The following is a 21,333-nucleotide window of genomic DNA, read 5'->3' on the forward strand; positions in this document are numbered from 1 at the left end:
AGCATGCAGAAAAAGTTTCCACTTTTTTCTTTTTTTAACAGAGTAAAAAGGTACTGCTCTTTCTTTTTTACAAAACTAGTAGCTTTTTCTAATATATATCCCTTTTATTTTTATTCACCGCTAACCTTATCAACTAATACTTAATTTTACCATACAATTAAAAAATATATATATAATTTTCTCTTTGTTAAAGTGCGAGTGAATAAGTAGAAATTATGGGAAATTTTGATATAGGTAAACAACTTTATATATGAATAACGACCTTTCACGATGGTATGTTATTGTCTACTTTCATCATAAACGATCGTGGTTTTGCTTTTGGTTTTTCTAATGACTTCACCTACCTATGTGTGAGATCCCACATTGGTTGAGGAGGAGAAAGAGACACCCTTTATAACGGTGTGGAAACCTCTCCCTAGCATACGCGTTTTAAAAACCTTGAGGAGAAGCCCGAAAGGAAAAACCTAAAGAGGACAATATCTGCAAGCGGCAGACTTAGGGTCGTTACAAATGGTATCAGAGTCAAACACCGAATGATGTTACCAACGAGGAGGCTGTTCCCCGAAGGAGGGTAGACACGAGGCGGTGTGCCAATAGGGACGCTGGGCCCCGAAGGAGGTAGATTTGGTGGAGTCCCACATCGATTAGAAAAAGAAACAAATATTAATGAGGACGCTGGGCCTTAAAGGAGGGTGGATTGTGAGATCTCACCTCTCACATTGGTTGAGGAGGAGAACCTCTATGTAAGAGACACGATTTAAGAAGGTAGGAGAATATAATATATTAATTGTGCAACAAAGTCCACTAAATTATAAAAACCCTAAAAAGGAGGAATCTATTTTGTGTATGAGACGAGAAAGAAAGAGAGAAAAGGTGGTGTGGTTTGTGTTAAAAAGATGGAAGCATGCATCTTTTTGCATCACCACCCAAAAAGCTGAAAAAATATGCCTCATTTTTGTTCAACTTCCCTACTACTTTCTAACACTTTACATTTTGCTCATTCTCATTCATTAGATTTCCTCTATCAAAAACAATATTTGACTGTCAACCCACTACTTCTCTAGAGCTCTTCCCAATTTTGAGATTAATAGCATATGCTCCAAAAGTGAATTCCAACCAAAGTTCGCAATGGACGGGGTACGAGGATGAGGACAACGACATTTCCCTTATCCCATTCTCGTCAATTGGAAGCAGTGGCGGAATTAGAGAGCAAGTTCTCACGGGAATCCATTCCAACCTTACCAGTATGTTTCAGAAGAAAAAGAAACACCCGTGAACAAATTGTTGGTTTTGGCCCTTGATTAAAGTATCTTGAAACAAATAGTCGAAGCGGAAAGAACAACTTGAGGGGAGAGTTTCTTTGTCCTAAGAACCTAAAGTATTTTGCTTTTCAATTTTTTTTGTTGTTGTGAACCGATACATCTTACGGGTATTTACAGTAGAGAAAACACTAACAAATTTTCTAAACTTTAAAAAACCATTTTCTTTTTCTAACTCACACATATTTGATAGTATTATATATAAATTGTGAGGTGAGTCTAGGGTTGGACATTAGGTGGGATGCCCTACCTATGATCGCTTCACGTCCCTAACCACAAACTCGCAATTGATCTTCGATTTAAAGTTAGATATTCTACGATTAAAAGGAACAATCTCAAATAGACTAAGATCCAATTTCGGGTCATTTCTTGGGAACCAACTTTGTAGGTGATTTTGTCATTTCTAGTTTAAAAAAATTCTACTAGGATACCTATGTTAATTAATCACTATTAGACTAAAAAGTTATGATACATGGATTATTTTATTCATATTTTTAATAGATTGTACATATGGTTTAAAATAAAGGTGACATTATAGTTTCAATAATTTACTTTATTTTTGCTCTTTTATATGTCATAATAGCTCTTTGAAGTGACACATACTTGGGAAAGAGACAAAATATATATATATATATATAGATATGATTTTTAGAACCCTAAAATAAACTTGTCAAGTAAAAATCTTTAAAGAGATACGAACTTTCAAATGGTGATATGGACTTGTATGTTCATAACAAAATCATTAAATGGTTACAGAGAAGAACAAATAATGTAAAATTTAATGTAAAATTTAAGTGAAATAAGGAAGGGTATTAAATAATGTATGTTTTAATCTAAAAGCTACGAATATCATGAAATGTGTCTACCCTAACTTTAATCTTATGATCTTCATCGTGATGTCATCAGTCGTTAGTGGTGGATTTTCTTTACTTGAAAAATAAGAGTAACACGTGACTTGAGTATTTTAAGAAATATTCAGTAATTGACCCCACTATTGAGGCCAGGAAATACATTCACAAGCAATCGTGGAGTGACCTATCCTTTCATAAAGTTATTATATGGTCTTGAACTCTACTTTCTAGTATGAACTAAAATTAGATGTGTAATACTTCTGTACACAGTGCGCATACGTACTCTCTAGGCATGTCCTTTAGCTAACACACACTAATGCTACCAGAGCCATAAAGAGAAAGAGGTTTGCATAGCATTGTTGTGTGTACAATACAGCATCATAACATCATGGCGAACATAAATGTCGTAAGGTACGCATCCATGCTAATCACAACAAAAAAGTATCTTGAGTGACACATAAAAAGGCATGAAATCCCCATAACATTAAATCATGTTTTGTTTAGGTTCAGTTTTCTACACCTAAGATTGATTTAACCATGAGAGTTTGATAGATTTGGAAGATCTAAGACATAGTTTAAATCAACTCCGCTACCATTCGTTACAGGTTATGACGCCTGAGTTCCACCGCGCTACCACTACTAGGTAACACGACAAGGGAGAAACAAGAAGTCATTGTTGCCATCGTTTTGTACGAGGAATAAGAAAAGCCTAACCCGGGTTCTGTTTGCATTCAACTCAAGATTTGTTTGGTTGGTTCAAACTGGCTCCCTGTCATAGGGTCAATAGTTATGACTAGCTAATCAATAGTCAACAATTAACCATCAATAGTCCAATTAGACCAGCCTTACTCTACTTCTCCTGGTGACTCCATTTTTAAAGTTTGTTTATTTCGATTTTTCTATTTCAAGTTTAATTGCATTGGTTGGGCTAATTTATGGTATTTTGTTAGAAATAATCAAGAAATTGCTAGTCTAGGGTCAGGATTGGACTGATATTAGCCTATTACCTAACTTGGATCCGAAGAAAGACACTCTTGACAAGATCTTGCTACTTTCAATATTATTCGAATTATCCATCCATTTCGTAAGTTCCAATATCTTCAACACAATAGAAAACACACGAGCCTAGTTCCACGTGCTGTACAAAATTTGAAAGTTTGGAGCTTTAGGGTTTTGTTTTTCTTGGTTTCCACATTGATATGGGACCATAAGGAACGAGAGGAGAAAGAAGAAAAAATAAAGTTATGGTGGATAATTGAAATGCAAAAAGGTGAAGATTTAATTGATATGGTGTAAAGCTATGACATGTAATGCAATGCAATGCAAATTCCAAAAGAATCGGCTACCAATCCAAGTTCCCCACTTTTAATACAAAACTTTTTTGTTTTTACCTTCTTCTTTTCGCTCCTCCTCCTATGAACCACATTTTTCTTTTCGGTTTGAAAATTCTCATTCAAACGTGCAATTATATCGTTCCTATTAATATATTGAATCTTATCGGAACTCTACAGATAAGCATATTTAAAAAGAATATATTATATTAAGTCAAGTTATTGCAAATCATCATCCACAATCCAAACAAATTCGTGTCATCATAACGTGTGGAATATTTGAATTTATACAAACTCACAAGTCTTTCAAATTTTATTCATTTTTTAAATAAACGTTTTTTTTTTTGTAAGTGTGAATAGGATGTCCATTTTACTCGTATGAACGTGAACGGTGTGAACATTGTCCAATATTTCATGTATCTTAAGTCAAACAAAAATATAATTGGTGTAAGGCTAAAATATCATTAAAGTCATTGCACCTTGAGGCTTTCAAGTTTAGTCTCGTACTCATATACTTTTAATAAATCTTAAATTTAGCCATTTAGTGTAATATTCCAAGTCCACCGTTAATAGATACTTTTAAAAGGGAGATGCTTCTATATTCTTATAAATAATGTTTCGTTATCCTCTCCAACCATAATGAAAGTAGTTTTTCATTATCTTATAAAGATTGCGATGTCTAATCTTTGGAGTTCAATGTGCCCCCAAGATGGTGCCTCTCTAGGGCTTGGATGGGATCATAATTCTTATGGACTAAATATCAATTTGGGCTTCCTTGATACTTAAAAGTATAGCTTAATAATAGTTTTAAAAACAAAGGAAAGTCATGACCCAATTTTTTAAGGTTTCAAAGCTCATACCATTAAAAAGACGAGTGTGAAAACTAATAAAAATAAAAGTGAGAAGATAAAAATTTGATAAAATTTAAATCAAAATGAAGTAAACAATACTAAAGTTAAATACAATATAAAGTCCAATTAGAAAGTGTTGTTTAAAATATTACAAACTGGTAAACGGGTTTGTGATACAATTATAAAACAAAATACAAAAAATTGCAAAATTTTAAAACAAACAAATGCTTCGGAATGACCTCCTCTATGACCACATGACTACCAAACACTCCTCCACCTGATAGACTGTAAACACCTAAAAAAAAAGAAGTAAAACGGGTGAGTATATGAATATGTCCAACAACTTATTTGTAGCTTTCATCGCATCTTTGACCTAACAGGTGACACGAACAACTTACAAACTCATCAATGAAAATCTACATTTAAAAAAATATATATATATCAAAAGATTATACATTAGAGAGTATTAGCACTCAATTATATGGTCCCATTCAAGGCCATTTTCCCTCTATGTTTGCACATTCTTGCTATTCTTGGTATGTCTGCCACTGAGCACTGGACTTGGTTTGCCATATTTGCGTTACAAGTGCCCTAAAAACGAACAAGATTGGTGGGTGGGGCTTAAATGGGTTGAATATCTATACCACATTGAAATGAGCGAATATGTCTATTATCCACAAATACAAATCAAAAAAATATAATACTCGCGAAGTTTAATGTCGGTGAACTCGAGTAAAAATGGTATATGAATGAACTGATACCACATACGAATGAAAGCGATCCTGATGATAGAAAAACTAAAAAAAGTTTAAAAGAATTTAAAGTTACTGTCTATACTAACAAAGTGTACCTTCATTTTTTGTGGCTCAACCATTAAAAATTCATGGTTAAGCGTGTTTTACTTGAGAAATTATATGTTGGGTGACTTTCTAGTAGAAGGACTCGTGTTGATCTGTAGGGATAGTCTTCACTCTAAAGAAGTGAGGAATTGATAACATGACAATTTCGTAGGGGAATGTCAGGGCAAGAGTCGTTATAGATGGTATCAGAGTAGTACCTCTCCCAATAAGATGTGGTTCGAATATGAACCCAGGCAGAAGCTGGTGGGCATGTGACACCTAAGTAAGGAATGATATATAAATGAACAGACCACCTACGAATTTTTATGATAGGATGGCTAAGAAAGACTTTAATGAATTGAAAGTCATTATCTATACCAACAAGATACATCTTCCTTTCCGATGAACTCAATCATAAGAACCCTTTTAGAAATTTTCTTGAGAGGCATGTGAGCGAAGACAAAACACGTTGAAATCCAAAAGTTTTAGAAATTAAAAATACCTAAAAGTTTTAAAATGAATATATATATATATATATATATATTTATTTATTGGAGTTAAAAGAATATAATTAAAAATATATATATATGGAAATGAATAGGAAATTAAAAATTGTAAATATATAAATAAAAAATTTTAATTTTAAAATTTAATTTTAGAATGATGAGAGGGTAAATGTAGCCCTGCAATGCATGCCCTATTTTCAATGGGCCACATTTATGCTGCTGTTATAAGCCCAATATAAATAATAGATCATCTTTAAACTTTTTATTTAAAAAAAATAATTAATTTCGTCCACCTATTGTAAGTTTTTTTTTTTTCTTTTATTTATTTTTTTAAGTTAACTTCTTTTAAAATATAAGAATATTTAAATTTTATTTTTGATATTTTTATTAACAGGGTTGGTAAGGTATTTTATTTAACAGCAGTGGCAGAAAAGAATAGAATAACGTTGTACAAGTTTTGCCACAAGAAAAACGCTGTCGTTCGACCAAATACGCCAATGCTTGCCATCTTGTCAAGCAATATGATTCGCTGCACGTGCCATTGGTGGGTCCACTTTTGGGCCCACCAAAACTGACGGAGTCAACGATTTAGCCGTCCACCCCTTTTTTTAATTTTCCATTTATGCCCTCTGCCCGGTAAATCACTTTTTTCTCCCTCCTGCTGCCTGCTACTTTTGGTAAGTTCTAAGAAACTAAACTACAAATGGAAAATTCCGAAATGGCAAATGCGTAAATTCGGTCTTGGGTCCACTTATTATTATTATTTTTTTTTTAAGAATAATTCTTCAAATATTCATTAAATTCGAGAATTTTTATTTATTATTGAGTTCCAGCTATGTTTTTACGTTAGTTTATTTAAATGAAATGATTTTAAATAAAGGATAGAATTTTTATTTTCCATTTTTGCCCTCCCCCTTTCTCTCTCTCTCTAATAATTATTATTCTTTGTTCTTTTAAAAAAAATATTTAAAGTTTAATTTAGCATTTTTAATTCATTCATTTTATTTCTTCAACGAACAAAAATACAAACGGTAACTTTCATGACTTCATTTTCATTCTACTTTTTTCTTTTTTTTATTCCATTTTATCTTTTAACTTTAGTAAAAGTTAAAATATTTTATTGGTAATGTGAATTCAAAATTATAAAATTCTATTCGGAGTTAAAAATTGAACTTGAATTCTACTATTCGATGGCCTTGAACTATTACCAATGGTATTAGAGTCAGTCAACGAGGACGCTGGCCTCCAAGAGTGGTAGATTGGGAGAATTCACATCAGTTGGAGAGAGAAACGAAACTTCCTTATAAGAGTGTGGAAACATTTTTCAAGCAAATACATTTAAAAACTGTGAGGCTGATGACGATGTGTAACAGATGGACAATGTCTACTAATGGTGAGCTTGGGTTGTTACAAATTATCACCTAAGTGGTCCCTAACTAGTAAATGCGTCTTTTAGATCAACATGGTTGATATAAAAGATGTGTCAATAAAGCCTCTGAAACGAGGGATGAATATCTTGTTGGTTAATATTTTGTTAGCTATTTGGATAGGTTATTATTGACGGTTATTTTATAACACCCGCCATATAATTACAAATGTATATATTTCATCATCTGAATATAACTTAGTGAGATTTGAATCTCGTGTTACACTAAAAATATCTCACTCTAATATGATAATATTCCCACGATGTTATCTCGTGGGCCCAAATGAGCACGATTTTCAAAGAATAATTATTAAAAAGTATGATAAGACATTGTTATTATCATAGAAAATATTGGTGATAAGAATAAAGGAGAAATCATACCCAATATCGAAAGTAAGAGACCATATTAATTTAATGAAGATTAACCTAAATCTAATTCCAACCGTTAATTTTTTTTTTTTTTAGAGAAATTCTATACAAAATGAAGATCGATGATTAAACTATATATCAACTTATAAATATAAATAAACATAATATTCTACAAGGTATAATATTCAAATCTAATAAATATAATATATATCAATTTTTAGACTAATATTTAATGCCTTTATCTACGAGGTTATAATATTCTTTTAAGTTATTATCGATAGGAAATAATTAATATGGCCTAGATTATTGGGTGAGACTTGAGATGTTTAAACAAGGAAAATTTGCTAGAAACACTACAACCATCAAACCCGTGACCTAGGCCCGAGCTTAGAGGTCGAGGGAAGTTCTCGAGAGGGGGCAATTGTAGGTGGTAAGTTTAGTTTCTTGGTCGAGGGCAAGTCGAAAATTGTGGAAACTCAAAATCAACAAGGACCTAAATGGGTTAGGTTCATTTAGACCAAGAACAATGATCGATGGGATCAAACAAACGTCGAGAAGGCCAACTCTAGGGGTCAACTATGTATATCCTTGTCAATAGAGGCATGGATACTCCAATTTAGTCAACCCTAAGAGACAAAAAAAAAAACATCGTGGACTTTTCAAACTCTTAGCTAGAGATTATTCAGTCAACCTTTATAGATAGACTCGTTTATTTTAACTACTAATCAAACTTGTCAATTTTTTCAAAGATCCATATGTGGACAGAACCTAATATTTAGATATTGTGGGCAAAAGATTTATGGTAGAAAATGGTGTTGTGATGAGGAGATCATAACTAAACCATTTAAACGTGTTATATAAAGAGATTGAACGAAAAATCCCTATAAATTAAGAAATCAAGAGATTGAAACAACACGATTCGACAAATTCTCTAATGAATCCAACTTCCATCTGGCCAAAAGAAGCGAGATAAAAACTATAGACCCATTTGATAACCATTTCATTTTTTGTTTTTGATTTTTGAAAGTCGTACTTGTGTTCACCATTTATGTGACACCCGAGTAAATGAGGGGTACATAAATGAACTGAAACTACATTCAAATGAGAGCAATCCTAAGTATATGATGACTAAGAAAGAGATAAAGGAAACAAAAGTTACTACCTATACCAACAAGATGCACATGAACAATTAGTTTACTTTACTTGGAACAAGTTTATGTTGGCCGACCTCCAGTATGCTAAGAGGACTCGTTTTGGTCTGCATTTTTTGTTTTCAAAACTTGAATTTTGAAAATATTATTAGAAAGTCGAGAACAAGGCAAAGATGATCATAGGTGGAACGAGTATTTATAAGCTTGATTTTGAAAAACCAAAAATAAAAAATCTAACCGTTATTAAACGGACATTAAATTTGGATTAATTTCAAAACGTCCTTTTTATTTTTGTAAATATCAGTAGGAAATGAATAAGAAAAGAAAAATTAAAGATGAAAATAGTATTTATAAATTAAAAAAAAAACAAAATATTAGGTGTTAATTATTAAAATTGGGAAAAAAGTTTCCAATTTAATTTCCAAATCCAAAAACAAAAAAAACGAAAAAAAGCTCAAAGAAGAATCAAAAGGCGCGTCTTCAACACGCTCACGACGACGACGACTGGAGGACTTAAAAGTAAATAACCGAAGTGTAGAAGGGTATAAGTGTCTGCACGACTCTGTACGCCGGACTTTTCAGAATGGAAATTGTAAATACCGCCGGAGGTTCCGCCGTCATTGGTTGTTAGAATTTACATTTCAATTCCACCAATCATATCAATTCAATTTCCCTTTCCTCTCTCTCTCTCTCTCTCTCTCTCTCTTTATCTCTCTCTTCTTCTTTTTTCCAACTCTTGTGACCGCCGGAATCTTGTTCATTTGATTTCTTCACTCGATCGTTCAATTTTCTTAACAGATATATTTCATCCAGAAAAACTCCAGTTCTATCTGACACTTGGAGATTCAGTGAAAGAAAGAGAGAAAAAGTAATGGACTCGCCGACGTCGCGTGGCGGAGGCGATTCAACAACTCGAATCCCGGCTCGATCTTCGATGATTGAGTCATTCAAGGGATGTGGATTGACGGGGATGCGGATTGACAAGGAGAAGTTGAGGAAGCAGCTTCGGATGCCGCAGTATCTTCGGTTTGCTATGCGAGATTCCATCCGGCTGCAGGATCCTGGCGCTGGAGAGAGCCGGTTGCCTGGTGCTAGTTCTATCTCCGGCTCCCCCTTTGCTCAGGATACTGACGATGGACCTCCAGAGTCACCGATGGTGGTGTTCATTAATCCGCGGAGTGGTGGTCGCCATGGCCGCTTGCTCAAGGAGAGACTCCAGATGTTAATTAGCGAAGAACAGGTTCATAAACCTTCCATACTTTCCATGTTGTTTATGCAGTCATAATTACTGTTAGCTCGTATGAGAATTTGAAAGTTCTTCGACTAGAAGGTGCACTTGCATAATTAGGTGTGCGTTATCATACTAAGTATTGCATTCGGATTCAGGGAGTTAGATGCATTGCCCTTTATGAAAAAACTAGTATCTCTATAGTGATCTTGGCGATTGATGAAACATTACAAGTATGCGTATACCACATTAGTTGACTCTTCTAAACGTTGGTCTTGATTAGTCAATAATTTCTGTGCAGGTTTTTGACCTAACAGATGTGAAGCCTCATGAATTTGTCAGATATGGATTGAGATGCCTCGAGTTATTGGCTGGGCTTGGTGATGCTTGTGCCAAAGAGACCCGTGAGAAGATGAGGGTCATGGTATGATTAGAGTGAAAAAGAAATATACAGTAGATCTATAGCAATATGAATTTTGGTTATGGTTCAAACTAAGTGAATTTCCGATGGATAACGGAGCAGGTTGCTGGAGGCGATGGTACTGTTGGTTGGGTTCTTGGTTGTCTTTTAGAACTTGAGAAAAAGGGGCGGCTGCCTGTTCCACCAGTAGGAGTAATTCCTCTTGGTACTGGCAATGACCTATCCAGAACCTTTGGCTGGGTGAGTTCTCCTTTCTCATGTAAATTTCGATCTTTTATATATATATATATCTCATAATTTCTTGATTCGTACGATTCAATGCTCTTTTCAGGGTGGTTCTTTTCCTTTTGCCTGGAAGTCAGCTATCAAAAGATCCCTCGACAGAGCAACCACTGGAAAGATTCGTAGATTGGATAGGTAATCATTCACTTGTGGGATAATTTGGTACTGTCTTCTCACTTCTAAGGCTATCATGATTTGCTGTTGATTTTGAGTTTAGATTTGCATATGTAAATGTTTTGATAGTGCAGTTTTCCGTATATGTAATGGCTAAGAGTGCTTCGTGCCTCTGCATAGTGCAAGCATGAGTTAAACCATTTATTGCTCCTCATAAGTCTGAATATTTTGATGCAGTTGGCAAGTTTTTCTATCTTCGCCGTCTGGTGAAAATATGGATTTACCACATTGCATGAAACCAACAGAAGATCATGCTCTTGATGAGGTTTGTGCATTTTGTTACTTAGCTTTTAATACTACCATAGTCTAGCTTAATACATTCTGGATAGGCTATGAATCTTACCAATGACATTGTTTTTTAATATCTCATATTTCTTTGAATGTTGCTTTTTCTTTTCCAAATAATCTTGTGGCAAGAAAGATTTGTATCTCAGTGGTAAAAGCTTTTTTTTTTGTTTGTGGCCGCAGAGTTTGGAAATTGAGGAGGCATTACCAGAGAAAGCAACCTGCCATGAGGGAGTATTTTATAATTACTTTAGCATAGGTATATTAGGCATTTTCTTTTAAACATTGTGCATACACTAAGGGATGGATACTTTATAACTTAAGCCAATAACACTCGTATCAATGATAAATCTTGAAAAACCATTATGTGCTTGAAAATTTGAAGGATTATGCATTTATTCAGCCATTTACGCAAGTGTCAATATAAAATATTTTGTATGCAGAAATTGATAATAGTGTTAAAATTAAGGAGGCTTGTATGCAGAAATTGATTTGTGTCGATATTAAAGCGGTTTGTTGGCAGAAACTGATTTTTTTTAAAATTAGTTTTAGAAAAGCTCCTCCTGAACAAGTGGAGGGTTATTGTGTACATTATCACTCTACTTTTTATATTTAGCCTATGGACAGTCTGCACCATTTTAGTATACATGTTTAGTCTTTAGCATTACTTGAGTTCTTTTAATTTTCTGCATCTCTTATGGATAATAGGGTTTACGGGGGAATTGAGGTTGTTATACTTGTTTCTGTATTTTATTTTTTCTGCAAAGACCCAGCATTCAAGCAGACTATCTATTGTACTGTCATTGAAATGTCTAAAATGGGCTCGAGCAACAACGGCTAGCTTTAGGCTATTGTAACTGAATTTCTTAGAGGGCAATATATGCTTTGACAAATATGGTTTGTGTCAAAATGCATTTTTGTACTAACGTGGTCTACAAATTTAAATAAAATGCACCTACCTGCTTAATTGAATAGAGGATGGCACTGGTGAATCTCTCTATCTTACGGTTAAGGGAGATAGCTTCGGACCAGAGATATAATTTTCTCGGATGATGGAGTAGCTCCCTTGCAAAAAGAGAGGTTGAATTTACATGTGTTTATCGCAGATGCCATTTTATTTGTTAGTACAACAAAGGAGTGCATTTGTTAATTTCTCGTATCACATTGTTCAAAGAATACAATTTTAAACTCTAATGGTATTTGCATTTGATGATCTTTATTTGATGGTTTGGTCTCTTGTGTGTAAGTAGGTCTATTTATTCATTTTGATTATGCAGGAATGGATGCTCAAGTTGCTTATGGCTTCCACCATCTACGTAATGAGAAACCTTACCTTGCACAAGGCCCAATTGCCAACAAGGTTGGGTTGATAATTTTCCCCCTTTTTAGTATTACATGATTCTATTTCAACGTCTGTATTAGTCTTATTCTTCCTCAACTTCAAACATCTCCTCCTTCTAGAAGTCGGTCTGACCCATGAAGTCGAGACTAATTATCTTGCATTGAGATAAAAACATGAGATGATCGTCATATAGTTACAATATTACCAGAATTGTGCCGCTCTTTTTTATTTTTCGGCTCATCTTTCAAGTCAAAAGGAATCACTAAAGGTTGAACTTCAAAGTTACTTGGAAAGTTGGAGTACTTAATCAATTGATACAGGTCTCCTTTATTCACTTTATTTATGAATTAAAACAACAGACAATGAATTTTGTGTTTCCTTCGATTCTTTTGGGATGAAAGGAAAGTCAAAGTGGATGAGGTGGCAAAGGGAGGTCATTCTTTATCCATCAAAGCTGGAAAAACCTTTTGAGGACACAAAATAGTGGAAACTATGAAAATTCTGGTGAATGATAAAGCACCAGGACTTGATGGATTTATAATGTAGTTCCTTAAAAGATTTTAGGACATTTTTGAAGTTGATTTCTTAAATATGTTCAATGTTTTTTTCTATTGAAATGTAAAGGATGAGTTTAACTAATACATCTCCTATTGCAGCTGATTTATTCTGGCTATAGTTGTGGTCAAGGCTGGTTCTTCACGCCTTGCTCTAGTGATCCGAGTTTAAGGTTAGATATTCTCACGTGAAGTTTCGTTTTAGGTTAATTTGACAGTTTTTGGACTATATTTTTCCTGATTCAGATAATCTTTTTTTTTTTTCCCTAAAAAGAAGTTAACAAAGAATGGGTTTTAGCATTGTTGCTTTGTGAATTGAAAATGAGTTAAAAAAATATAGAAAACAAGAATACTCGATTTAAATTTGCATATCAGATTTTCTAAGAATTTTTTTCTGGTTGTAGGGGCCTTAAAAACATCCTAAGGATGCATGTCAAAAAGATCAATTGTTCAGATTGGGAGCACATTTCAATCCCCTCGAGGTATCATACGCTCTCTCGGCTTAACTTGTATTTTATATGGCATTTTTGAGTTCATCCGTTGAAATAAACAGAATTTTGTTTATTAAACAGTTTCATTGAAAGGCCTATGGTGGTGATTAACTGGGTTGCTGCTTTGTGGCAGCCTAATGGATGCAACAGCATCCGTTAGGAGTATCTAACTATCAAACTAAAATTAACAGCTAATACAAGCTAAACCTTTAGCAGATATTACAAGTATGACCCTGCTATTTTTCTGTGTTTTTATCTGGTTATGAGGAAAGGGTGATTTCGAAGAGGTGAGGTAGAACCATTCATGCAATGCTTTGAAGTGTTTTCCACTATAGGAAATATGTTGGCACTAGCCAGCACCCAATATGTTGCGATTGAAGTCTGATTAAGTTTTTTGAATTCGAGGCGAGGCGATTTTTGCTTCCTAACTATAGGCATGTACCTTATTGTGTGAATCATTTCCTGCAGTGTAAGATCTCTGGTTGCTTTGAATCTCAACAACTATGGTAGTGGCAGACATCCTTGGGGAAATCTGTCCCCAGAATATATGGAAAAGGTATATAGTTCCTTTTTTTTTTTTTTAATTTTTTTTTTTTTACAATTAGATTCTATTTTCTAGCCCAATTCCCCTTGGACTCTAAACAGGGACATACTTTCTGTTTATTGCATTGGCCCTTTTTATTGTGATTCCTGTCCTGAGGAATAGGAGTTTACCTAAATTTTCATTTTGGAATCACATTCCTTGTTGAGGTTGCTTTGGAAGAGAGCGGAGTAAAAAAAAATAGTTTAGTAGTTTAGTAGTTCATCTGTGTATGGAATTATAATATCCAACCGTAACCTGCCAATATTTCTCTCTACTTCTAAATTCGTTATTGAAAACCATAAATACACTTCCAGGAAAGGAATACTTACCTTTCACATTTTTTATTGTCTTTAGAGAGGGTTTGTGGAGGCACATGTTGATGATGGACTTCTAGAAGTTTTTGGTCTAAAGCAAGGATGGCATGCATCACTTGTCATGGGAGAGCTCATCTCTGCTAAACATATAGTTCAGGTAATTCAACCATGTTGGTTTATTAATCAAATTATTAGTGAAAACTCTTGAAGCGTTATATGAATTACAGTTGAAGGAAAATATAGGGGAATGGATGCAAATTTAAAAAATGTTGGTAAAATTGTCTTTGCATACAGGCTGCAGCAATTCGATTCGAACTTCGAGGTGGAGAATGGAGAAATGCATTTCTGCAGATGGATGGAGAGCCATGGAAGCAACCGATGAATGATGAATTTTCGACTTTTGTCGAAATCAAGAGGGTACCATGCCAATCACTAATGATCAGTGGAGAATAATTTGAGAGGTATATTGTTGATGCTGCTGGTAAGTTCATACTGTTAGGAATAACCATTAATGTAAAGTCGTCGGGTCGATCATCCTTTTGAAGGATTGTAAATGTTCTACATTCAACAAGTAATTGTTTAGGTGTGGGAGAGTTCGCTGTTTCAGATTCATTTGGGGGGAAGAACATGTGGTTGTCGTTGGGATTGTTGGCTGAACTACAAATGAGTTGTGATAGTGTCCAAAAGCCTCAAAACGTATTTATTATTTCTACTGTGTGATATTAATTCATTTGACAGTTCATGAAGCTCCCGTCTCTCTATTTTCTGTTCCCTTTCTATTTCTCTCCGTTCAATTTATGGTATATTAATTATGAGTTTGTGATGAACTCTGTAAAGGCCAAAAATGCTTTTGATTAATAACTAGTTTTCTTATTGGCAGCCGCGCCCACTATCACAATTGCACTTTTGATGGCAGCGGACTTGCGATTGTGCGGCACTCACTTTCCAACGATAAGTGAGCTAAGCAAATTCGTTCTTGCGTTGTCTACGGGCAAGCGACGTATGCTCGAGCCTCTGGCTTCGATTTTAAGAGAAGGTTTTAGAAAACGAGGACTGAGAGAGATTTTCGAAAGAGAGATTTTTGGAAGAGACGTTGTATAAGCAAACAAGAGAAATAAAACGGCTGACCTTGGGTAGGAAGAAGTTGACAACTAGTCATATATCCCCTACAGTACAATATATCCCCCTACTGTACATTCTAAGGCATTTTATGTTTGACAGACCTAAACAAGATATTTTTGAAACGTCATACTTCCTAGAAATACAAAAACATTCTGAGACATTTCATGTCTGACAGGTCTAGATATGATATTTATGAAACGTCGTACTCCTTAAACACTAGAATATGAAAAGACATAAAGGGTTGGGCTTGTCATGGACGAGCATGACCGTGACACCCCCATGCTGTGACATTTTCCATTGCCGCCATATCAATTCTTATATATTTCCTTTTCCCTCTTCATCCTTACCTGTTCTTGTTGCCGGAAGGTTTCTGTATCTTTATTGAATGGCATTCTCCATTGCCGTACTCCAATTTCTTTGGGGTTTAGGGTTTCTTCTTTCAATTTCAAGCTTGATCCTCAAACCGTTTCAATTCCATTGTCTTAGGTGTGGTTTTTTATTTTCGAACTTTAAATATTGCCAACCCAACCCTTATAATTCGTCTTGGGCCGGTTTGGGTTGTCGGGTTCAATGTATACTTTTACCTTCGCCTACCACTTAAATACAATCGATTCAAACCTAAAGATGTCTATTTAACTCACAATAACTCATCAAAAGAGACGAGGAATAGAAGAGGGAGCATGAAGAGATTTCTCAATTAGGGACAATACATTCTCTGTTCCAATCCCGACCCTCGAAACCCTGCCCTTGCCCCCAATCATATCTTTGTATATAAATATCAAATGGGACCAATTAAAAAGTGAAAGAAAGGTGCATTCTGAAGGCTTATGTTTGTAATAATAGGGTGAACAAGAAGTGTTATTTGGCTTTGATGGCAAGACAAATCATAAAATGCATCATTTCTCTTCCTCCTTTGCTTCTTCCTCAAAGCACCCAACCACAACACTTCAATGCCCTTTGAGTTTCAAAAAGAGAGAGAGAGGGTTTTGATTTATGCTTCCTAAACAAGAATATTGGAATCAAAGCTATGCCTAAGGTGGCCTCACACTTCAACTAAAACTTAATCATTTTCTTGCATCTCCCCATATTGCTCCTTTACCCTTCATACATATACAAACAACATAACACAACTTCTCTTGCATTTACACTCCCAATCCAATATTACATCCACATGGGCTTCTCCTCGCCTCTTAACATACTCGTCGGGATCCCTTCCGACGACGTCGACCAGGGCAAGGAGCTTCTTTCTTGGGCCATCACAGTTCTTGCTCATCAACATGACTGCATTGTTGCTACTCATGTTCTTGGTTACTATCATTTTCTTCACCCCCACCTTCACTTCAACTACCAACTAACTTTTTGACATCTTTTCTTTCAATTGAATCACAGTCATTGATGATACGAAGAAGCGTGGATCGACCTCCATGACGATGAAAATTCAATCGCAACTTCGTCGAGCCAAAGCCTACGTCATATCGATTCTCGGAGAGTTCGCTAGCATTAGCCAATCCAAACAGGTGAATTGACTATACTATAACGATGCTCTTATTATGATATTGTCTAATTTGAACTTAAACCTACCCGTTATTTCTAGGTAAATTTGGAAGCGCGGGTTGGTTTTAACTCGAGCGTTGGACGAGGTTTGATTGAAGAAATGAACTCGATTTCAGCTGACTTTCTCGTTCTTCGTGGTGCGAGAAACAGATCAAACAGGTAGGGAAGAAGCTCAAATTCTACAAGATATTTTGTTTATAATGGAAATTTAATAAGTTGAACTCTCAGCATTACAAGGTACTGTTTTGAGAATGCTCCTGAGAGATGTACTCTGGTGTTCTTGGGAAAGCAAGAACAGCTAAAACAAAATTTGGGCTCTGATTCTCTTCAATCCAATGGTAAAATGAATTTAAGTTTGATAATCATGTTCTTAGCTGGTTGAGCTTAATCATTTGCAAACGCAGGGGAAGTTTTCAGAGCTCAAAAATCAGAGAGAAACAGAGGCGACGATGAGGTGGAAGCCTCCGGCGACTCCATTTCCAACACGACGACGGAGGACGACTCCTCCACGTCCGGAGACAGCAGCACAATTGGGTCTCCACCACCACTAAGTTCCCCTTTTAAATCCCAATCCGGCGACCGACGGCAGCGACTGTCGCCGTGTAAACTGATATCATCGTTCATTGGGTCGCCATTTCGGAAGAGAAATTGTAGCTTTTCTGAGAAGCGATCGGCTCAGCCTTTGTTGAGATGTTTCAGCTATGAAATGATTTTGAATGCTACTAATAACTTCCACCCAGGTTTGTGTTCAGAAGCTCTGTTTTTTGTTTATGGTGATTTTGTTTTGATTGATTTGGTTTTGTTTGGGGTTTGATATCTCAGAGAACATGGTGGGGCGAGGTGGGTATTCGGAAGTTTACAAAGGAGAGCTATCTGATGGGAAGATGATTGCGGTGAAGAGACTGACAAAGGACAACAAAGATGGTAACAAAGAGAGAGAGTTTCTTATGGAACTTGGAATAATTGGGCATGTCTTTCATCCAAACACTGCTTCCTTGGTTGGCTGTTGCATTGAAAATGGTCTTTATCTCATCTTCAACTTCTCCCAAAATGGAAACCTTTCTTCTGCATTACATGGTAATTAACGTTCAAATCTTCGTAGTTGTCTTGTTACATTAAACAAATTGTTAAATTTTGATGCATGTTAGATTGATTTGATCAAAAAGTGAATAGGTTTCCATTTAGAAAAAATGATAGAATGCAATGGGTTAACGCAAATGACGGGCGGGTTATAGGGTAGTCCAACCCCACTACTAGTAGACATATTGTCACCTTGGGCTTGTTCGAAACTGCTAGGAACAGGTTTCCACATCCTTATAGACAATGTTTCCTTTTCCAGATGTGGGATCTTATAATCCAACCCCGGGTCTAGCGTTCTCATTGGTACTCATTCCCTTCTCTAATCGATATGAGACCTTCCAATCCACCCTTCTTTGGAGCCAACGTCCTTGTTGACACACTATCTCGTGTCCACCCCCATTCGAGGCTCAACCTCCTCGCGGACACCTCACCCAGTGTCTGGCTCTGATACCATTTGTAACAGCCTAGGCCCACCCGCCCACCACTAGCCGATATTGTTTTCTTTGGACTTTCCCTTCCATGCTTCTTCTCAATACTTTTAAAACGTGTCTACTAGAGAGAGACTTTCACACCCTTATAAAGGGTGTTTCGTTCTCCTCCCTAACCAACGTGGGATCTCACAATCCACTTCTCTTTGGAGGCTAGCGTCCTCGCTAGCACTCATTCCCTTCTCCAATCGATATGAGACCCCCAATCCACCCTCATTCGGGCCCATATCCTTGTTGGCACACCACCTCTTGTCCACTCCCCTTCGGAGCTCAACCTCCTCGCTGGCACCTCACCTGGTGTCTAGCTCTAATACCATTTGTAAATAGCCCAAGCCCACCGTTAGCACATATTGTCCTCTTTAAACGTTTTCTTCCGGGCTTCTTGCTTCTCTTCAAAGTTTTTAAAATACGTCGGTTAAGAAAAGGTTTCCACACCCTTAGTAAGAGTGTGTCGTTCTCCTTCCCAACCAATGTGGGATCTCGCACGAACAAATACTTTAGAAACAAACGCCCAAACCGAAACATTAAATCTTCTTATGTCACTAAATGTTCGAATATAACATCAAAAAGAATTTATATATAAATTTGACAGGGAAAACAAGCAAAACATTGGAATGGTCAGTGAGATACAAGATTGCTGTGGGAGTTGCAAGGGGTTTGCATTATCTCCATGAATGTTGCAAACATCGCATAATCCACAGAGACATCAAAGCTTCTAATGTCCTTCTAGGCCCTGATTATGAACCTCAGGTAAACATGCATGAATTTTGATGCACAAACTCATTTGTTCTTAGTAAACTCACTATTGATATGTATTTTGTTGGTGTGTGAGGCAGATAACAGACTTTGGGCTAGCAAAATGGCTTCCAAACAAGTGGACACACCATGCAGTGGTACCAATAGAGGGCACATTTGGGTACTTAGCGCCAGAATATTTCATGCATGGCTTTGTGGATGAGAAAACTGACGTTTTTGCATTTGGAGTTCTTCTTTTGGAGATTGTCACTGGCAGAAGGCCTGTGGACTCATCCAAACAGAGCCTTCTCTTGTGGGTAATAACAATCCCCATCTTCATCTCTTCACTATTTATAAAACAGAACAAAGGACATTGTGGTTTAATTTGGACTTGAACAGGCAAAGCCTCTGATGGAGTCGGGCGAGATCGGTCAGCTGGCTGACCCAAAGCTCAAATGCTACAACGCAAAAGAGTTGCAGCGAGTCGTGTTGGCTGCTTCTTGCTGCGTTCGACAGTCGTCGGTCGAGCGCCCATCGATGAGCGAGGTATGCTCCAACAATGTTAGGATGTTTTGCGATTGAATTAGGAATTGGATGAACATTAGAGCATAGGAATGTCGAGTGTCGTTTATCTTTTGATTAATGACATATATCTTAATCAATTGAATAATTTTGACGTAGATATTGGAGGTGCTAACAAAAGGCCATGATTCAGAGATAGCAAAGAGCTTGAGCATGCCAAAGTTGAGCTCTGATGATGATGATAATGAACTGGATGATTATTCCATGATTTTTGGATATGAAATTCCAATAGACACTCTTCTTGAGGATTATTTATGAGAGTATTTAAATTTAATTTTTTTTTTTTAAATCTTGTCATTATTTTGTTCTTCCACATTATGTTTTTATTTATATACCTTCTTGTTTGTTTAAACATGATATTAAATATACTCACGTCTTAATATTCAAATATATTCTTAATTTGACGGCTTGATGATCCATATATCGATTAAGAAGTTTAATCAATATATCTATAATAAGAAGTTTAATTGATATACCAATTATATAGTCTCTATGATTGAGCCACCGAAAAAATGTGCATATTATTGTTATTGATAGTAACTTTAAATTATTTCTTTCTTAGTTCTATTCTTCTTATCGCTTTTATTAGATGTGATCTTGATTTATTTATGTACTCCTCATTTATTCAGGTGTCACAAATGAATTTTTTCGATGAAAGATTAATTTTTACCCATTTATGCAAGTATTGCTATGCCTATATGCATAGTTAAATTTGTAGTGATAATGTTCTTCTTTTTTGGGACTAACAAAAAAAACCTTTGTAGAGGAATCTCCCTCTTTCCACCTAATTTTGTTGGGAATATGTACTAGAGCTTTCATTACTTTTTGGGCACAAAAAATCTTGCTCATAAAAAATCTCGAAAATCATCTCTATAATCTTCGACAGTCAAATTTTGGGCGAAAATTTTAAATTTGAAGTTGACATTTGACAGCCACAACATTCTTTTGCATTCCCTACAATATGACAACGTTACTTATTTATCTTAAAGTGTAATGTTTCTAATTTTCTTACCTAGATTAGAGACGTCACTAAGGGGTTCTCCTCATGTTGAAGAGTTGCATGGTTCCCTACCGTGTGCTATGTGTCACAATGCACTCTTGTAATAGCGGGATAGCGATTGTGCGACACTTGTTCTAACTAAGCGAATAAGTCGCTGTGAGAAACTTGGACGTCGCGGACAATGTCGATGTATGTTCGGGCCTCAAGTCACGTTGTGAGAAAATGTTTATAAAACATGCACGGGGAAATACATTTGAAAACAGTTTGAAGAATTGAAGAAAACAACGTTATATGACTATAAGAAAATTAAGAAATACCACTACTTAAATAACATATAACTCACGGTAGGAAGAAATGACAACTAGTCATATCCCTCTATAGTATATTTTGAGGCATTTTATCCTTGGTGGGTGTAAACATGGTTTTGATGAACGACCATACACCCCCCCCCCCCG

At 35.8% G+C, this 21,333-nt stretch overlaps 2 protein-coding genes across 2 annotated transcripts; both read left to right on the forward strand.

Annotated features, from left to right (window-relative positions):
- The first annotated feature begins 9,232 nt into the window (after positions 1-9,232).
- On the forward strand, positions 9,233-15,063 carry LOC111436187 (diacylglycerol kinase 7-like). The gene is made up of 12 exons (XM_023073906.1): positions 9,233-9,883; positions 10,173-10,295; positions 10,395-10,532; positions 10,624-10,709; positions 10,926-11,013; positions 11,217-11,292; positions 12,311-12,393; positions 13,032-13,102; positions 13,334-13,411; positions 13,889-13,976; positions 14,358-14,474; positions 14,612-15,063. The coding sequence occupies exons 1-12, from the start codon at positions 9,515-9,517 to the stop codon at positions 14,768-14,770; spliced, it is 1,476 nt and encodes a 491-aa protein (XP_022929674.1). The 5' UTR covers positions 9,233-9,514; the 3' UTR covers positions 14,771-15,063.
- Positions 15,064-16,479: 1,416 nt separating this feature from the next.
- On the forward strand, positions 16,480-20,245 carry LOC111436212 (probable receptor-like serine/threonine-protein kinase At5g57670). The gene is made up of 10 exons (XM_023073947.1): positions 16,480-16,746; positions 16,829-16,956; positions 17,034-17,152; positions 17,222-17,331; positions 17,398-17,733; positions 17,816-18,070; positions 19,154-19,311; positions 19,398-19,613; positions 19,696-19,842; positions 19,978-20,245. The coding sequence occupies exons 1-10, from the start codon at positions 16,611-16,613 to the stop codon at positions 20,134-20,136; spliced, it is 1,764 nt and encodes a 587-aa protein (XP_022929715.1). The 5' UTR covers positions 16,480-16,610; the 3' UTR covers positions 20,137-20,245.
- The last annotated feature ends 1,088 nt before the right edge of the window (positions 20,246-21,333 follow it).

Source organism: Cucurbita moschata, unplaced genomic scaffold (genome assembly GCF_002738365.1).
Source record: "Cucurbita moschata cultivar Rifu unplaced genomic scaffold, Cmos_1.0 Cmo_Scf00052, whole genome shotgun sequence".
Classification (NCBI taxonomy): domain Eukaryota; kingdom Viridiplantae; phylum Streptophyta; class Magnoliopsida; order Cucurbitales; family Cucurbitaceae; genus Cucurbita; species Cucurbita moschata.

Coding starts and splice junctions, on each gene's coding strand:
- LOC111436212 (XM_023073947.1), top strand. CDS start 16,611: ATGGGCTTCTCCTCGCCTCTTAACATACTCGTCGGGATCCCTTCCGAC. Junction 18,071..19,153: donor CCTTTCTTCTGCATTACATG/GTAATTAACGTT, acceptor TAAATTTGACAG/GGAAAACAAGCAAAACATTG. Junction 19,843..19,977: donor AGCGCCCATCGATGAGCGAG/GTATGCTCCAAC, acceptor ATTTTGACGTAG/ATATTGGAGGTGCTAACAAA.
- LOC111436187 (XM_023073906.1), top strand. CDS start 9,515: ATGGACTCGCCGACGTCGCGTGGCGGAGGCGATTCAACAACTCGAATC. Junction 11,014..11,216: donor AAGATCATGCTCTTGATGAG/GTTTGTGCATTT, acceptor TTGTGGCCGCAG/AGTTTGGAAATTGAGGAGGC. Junction 12,394..13,031: donor AAGGCCCAATTGCCAACAAG/GTTGGGTTGATA, acceptor CTCCTATTGCAG/CTGATTTATTCTGGCTATAG.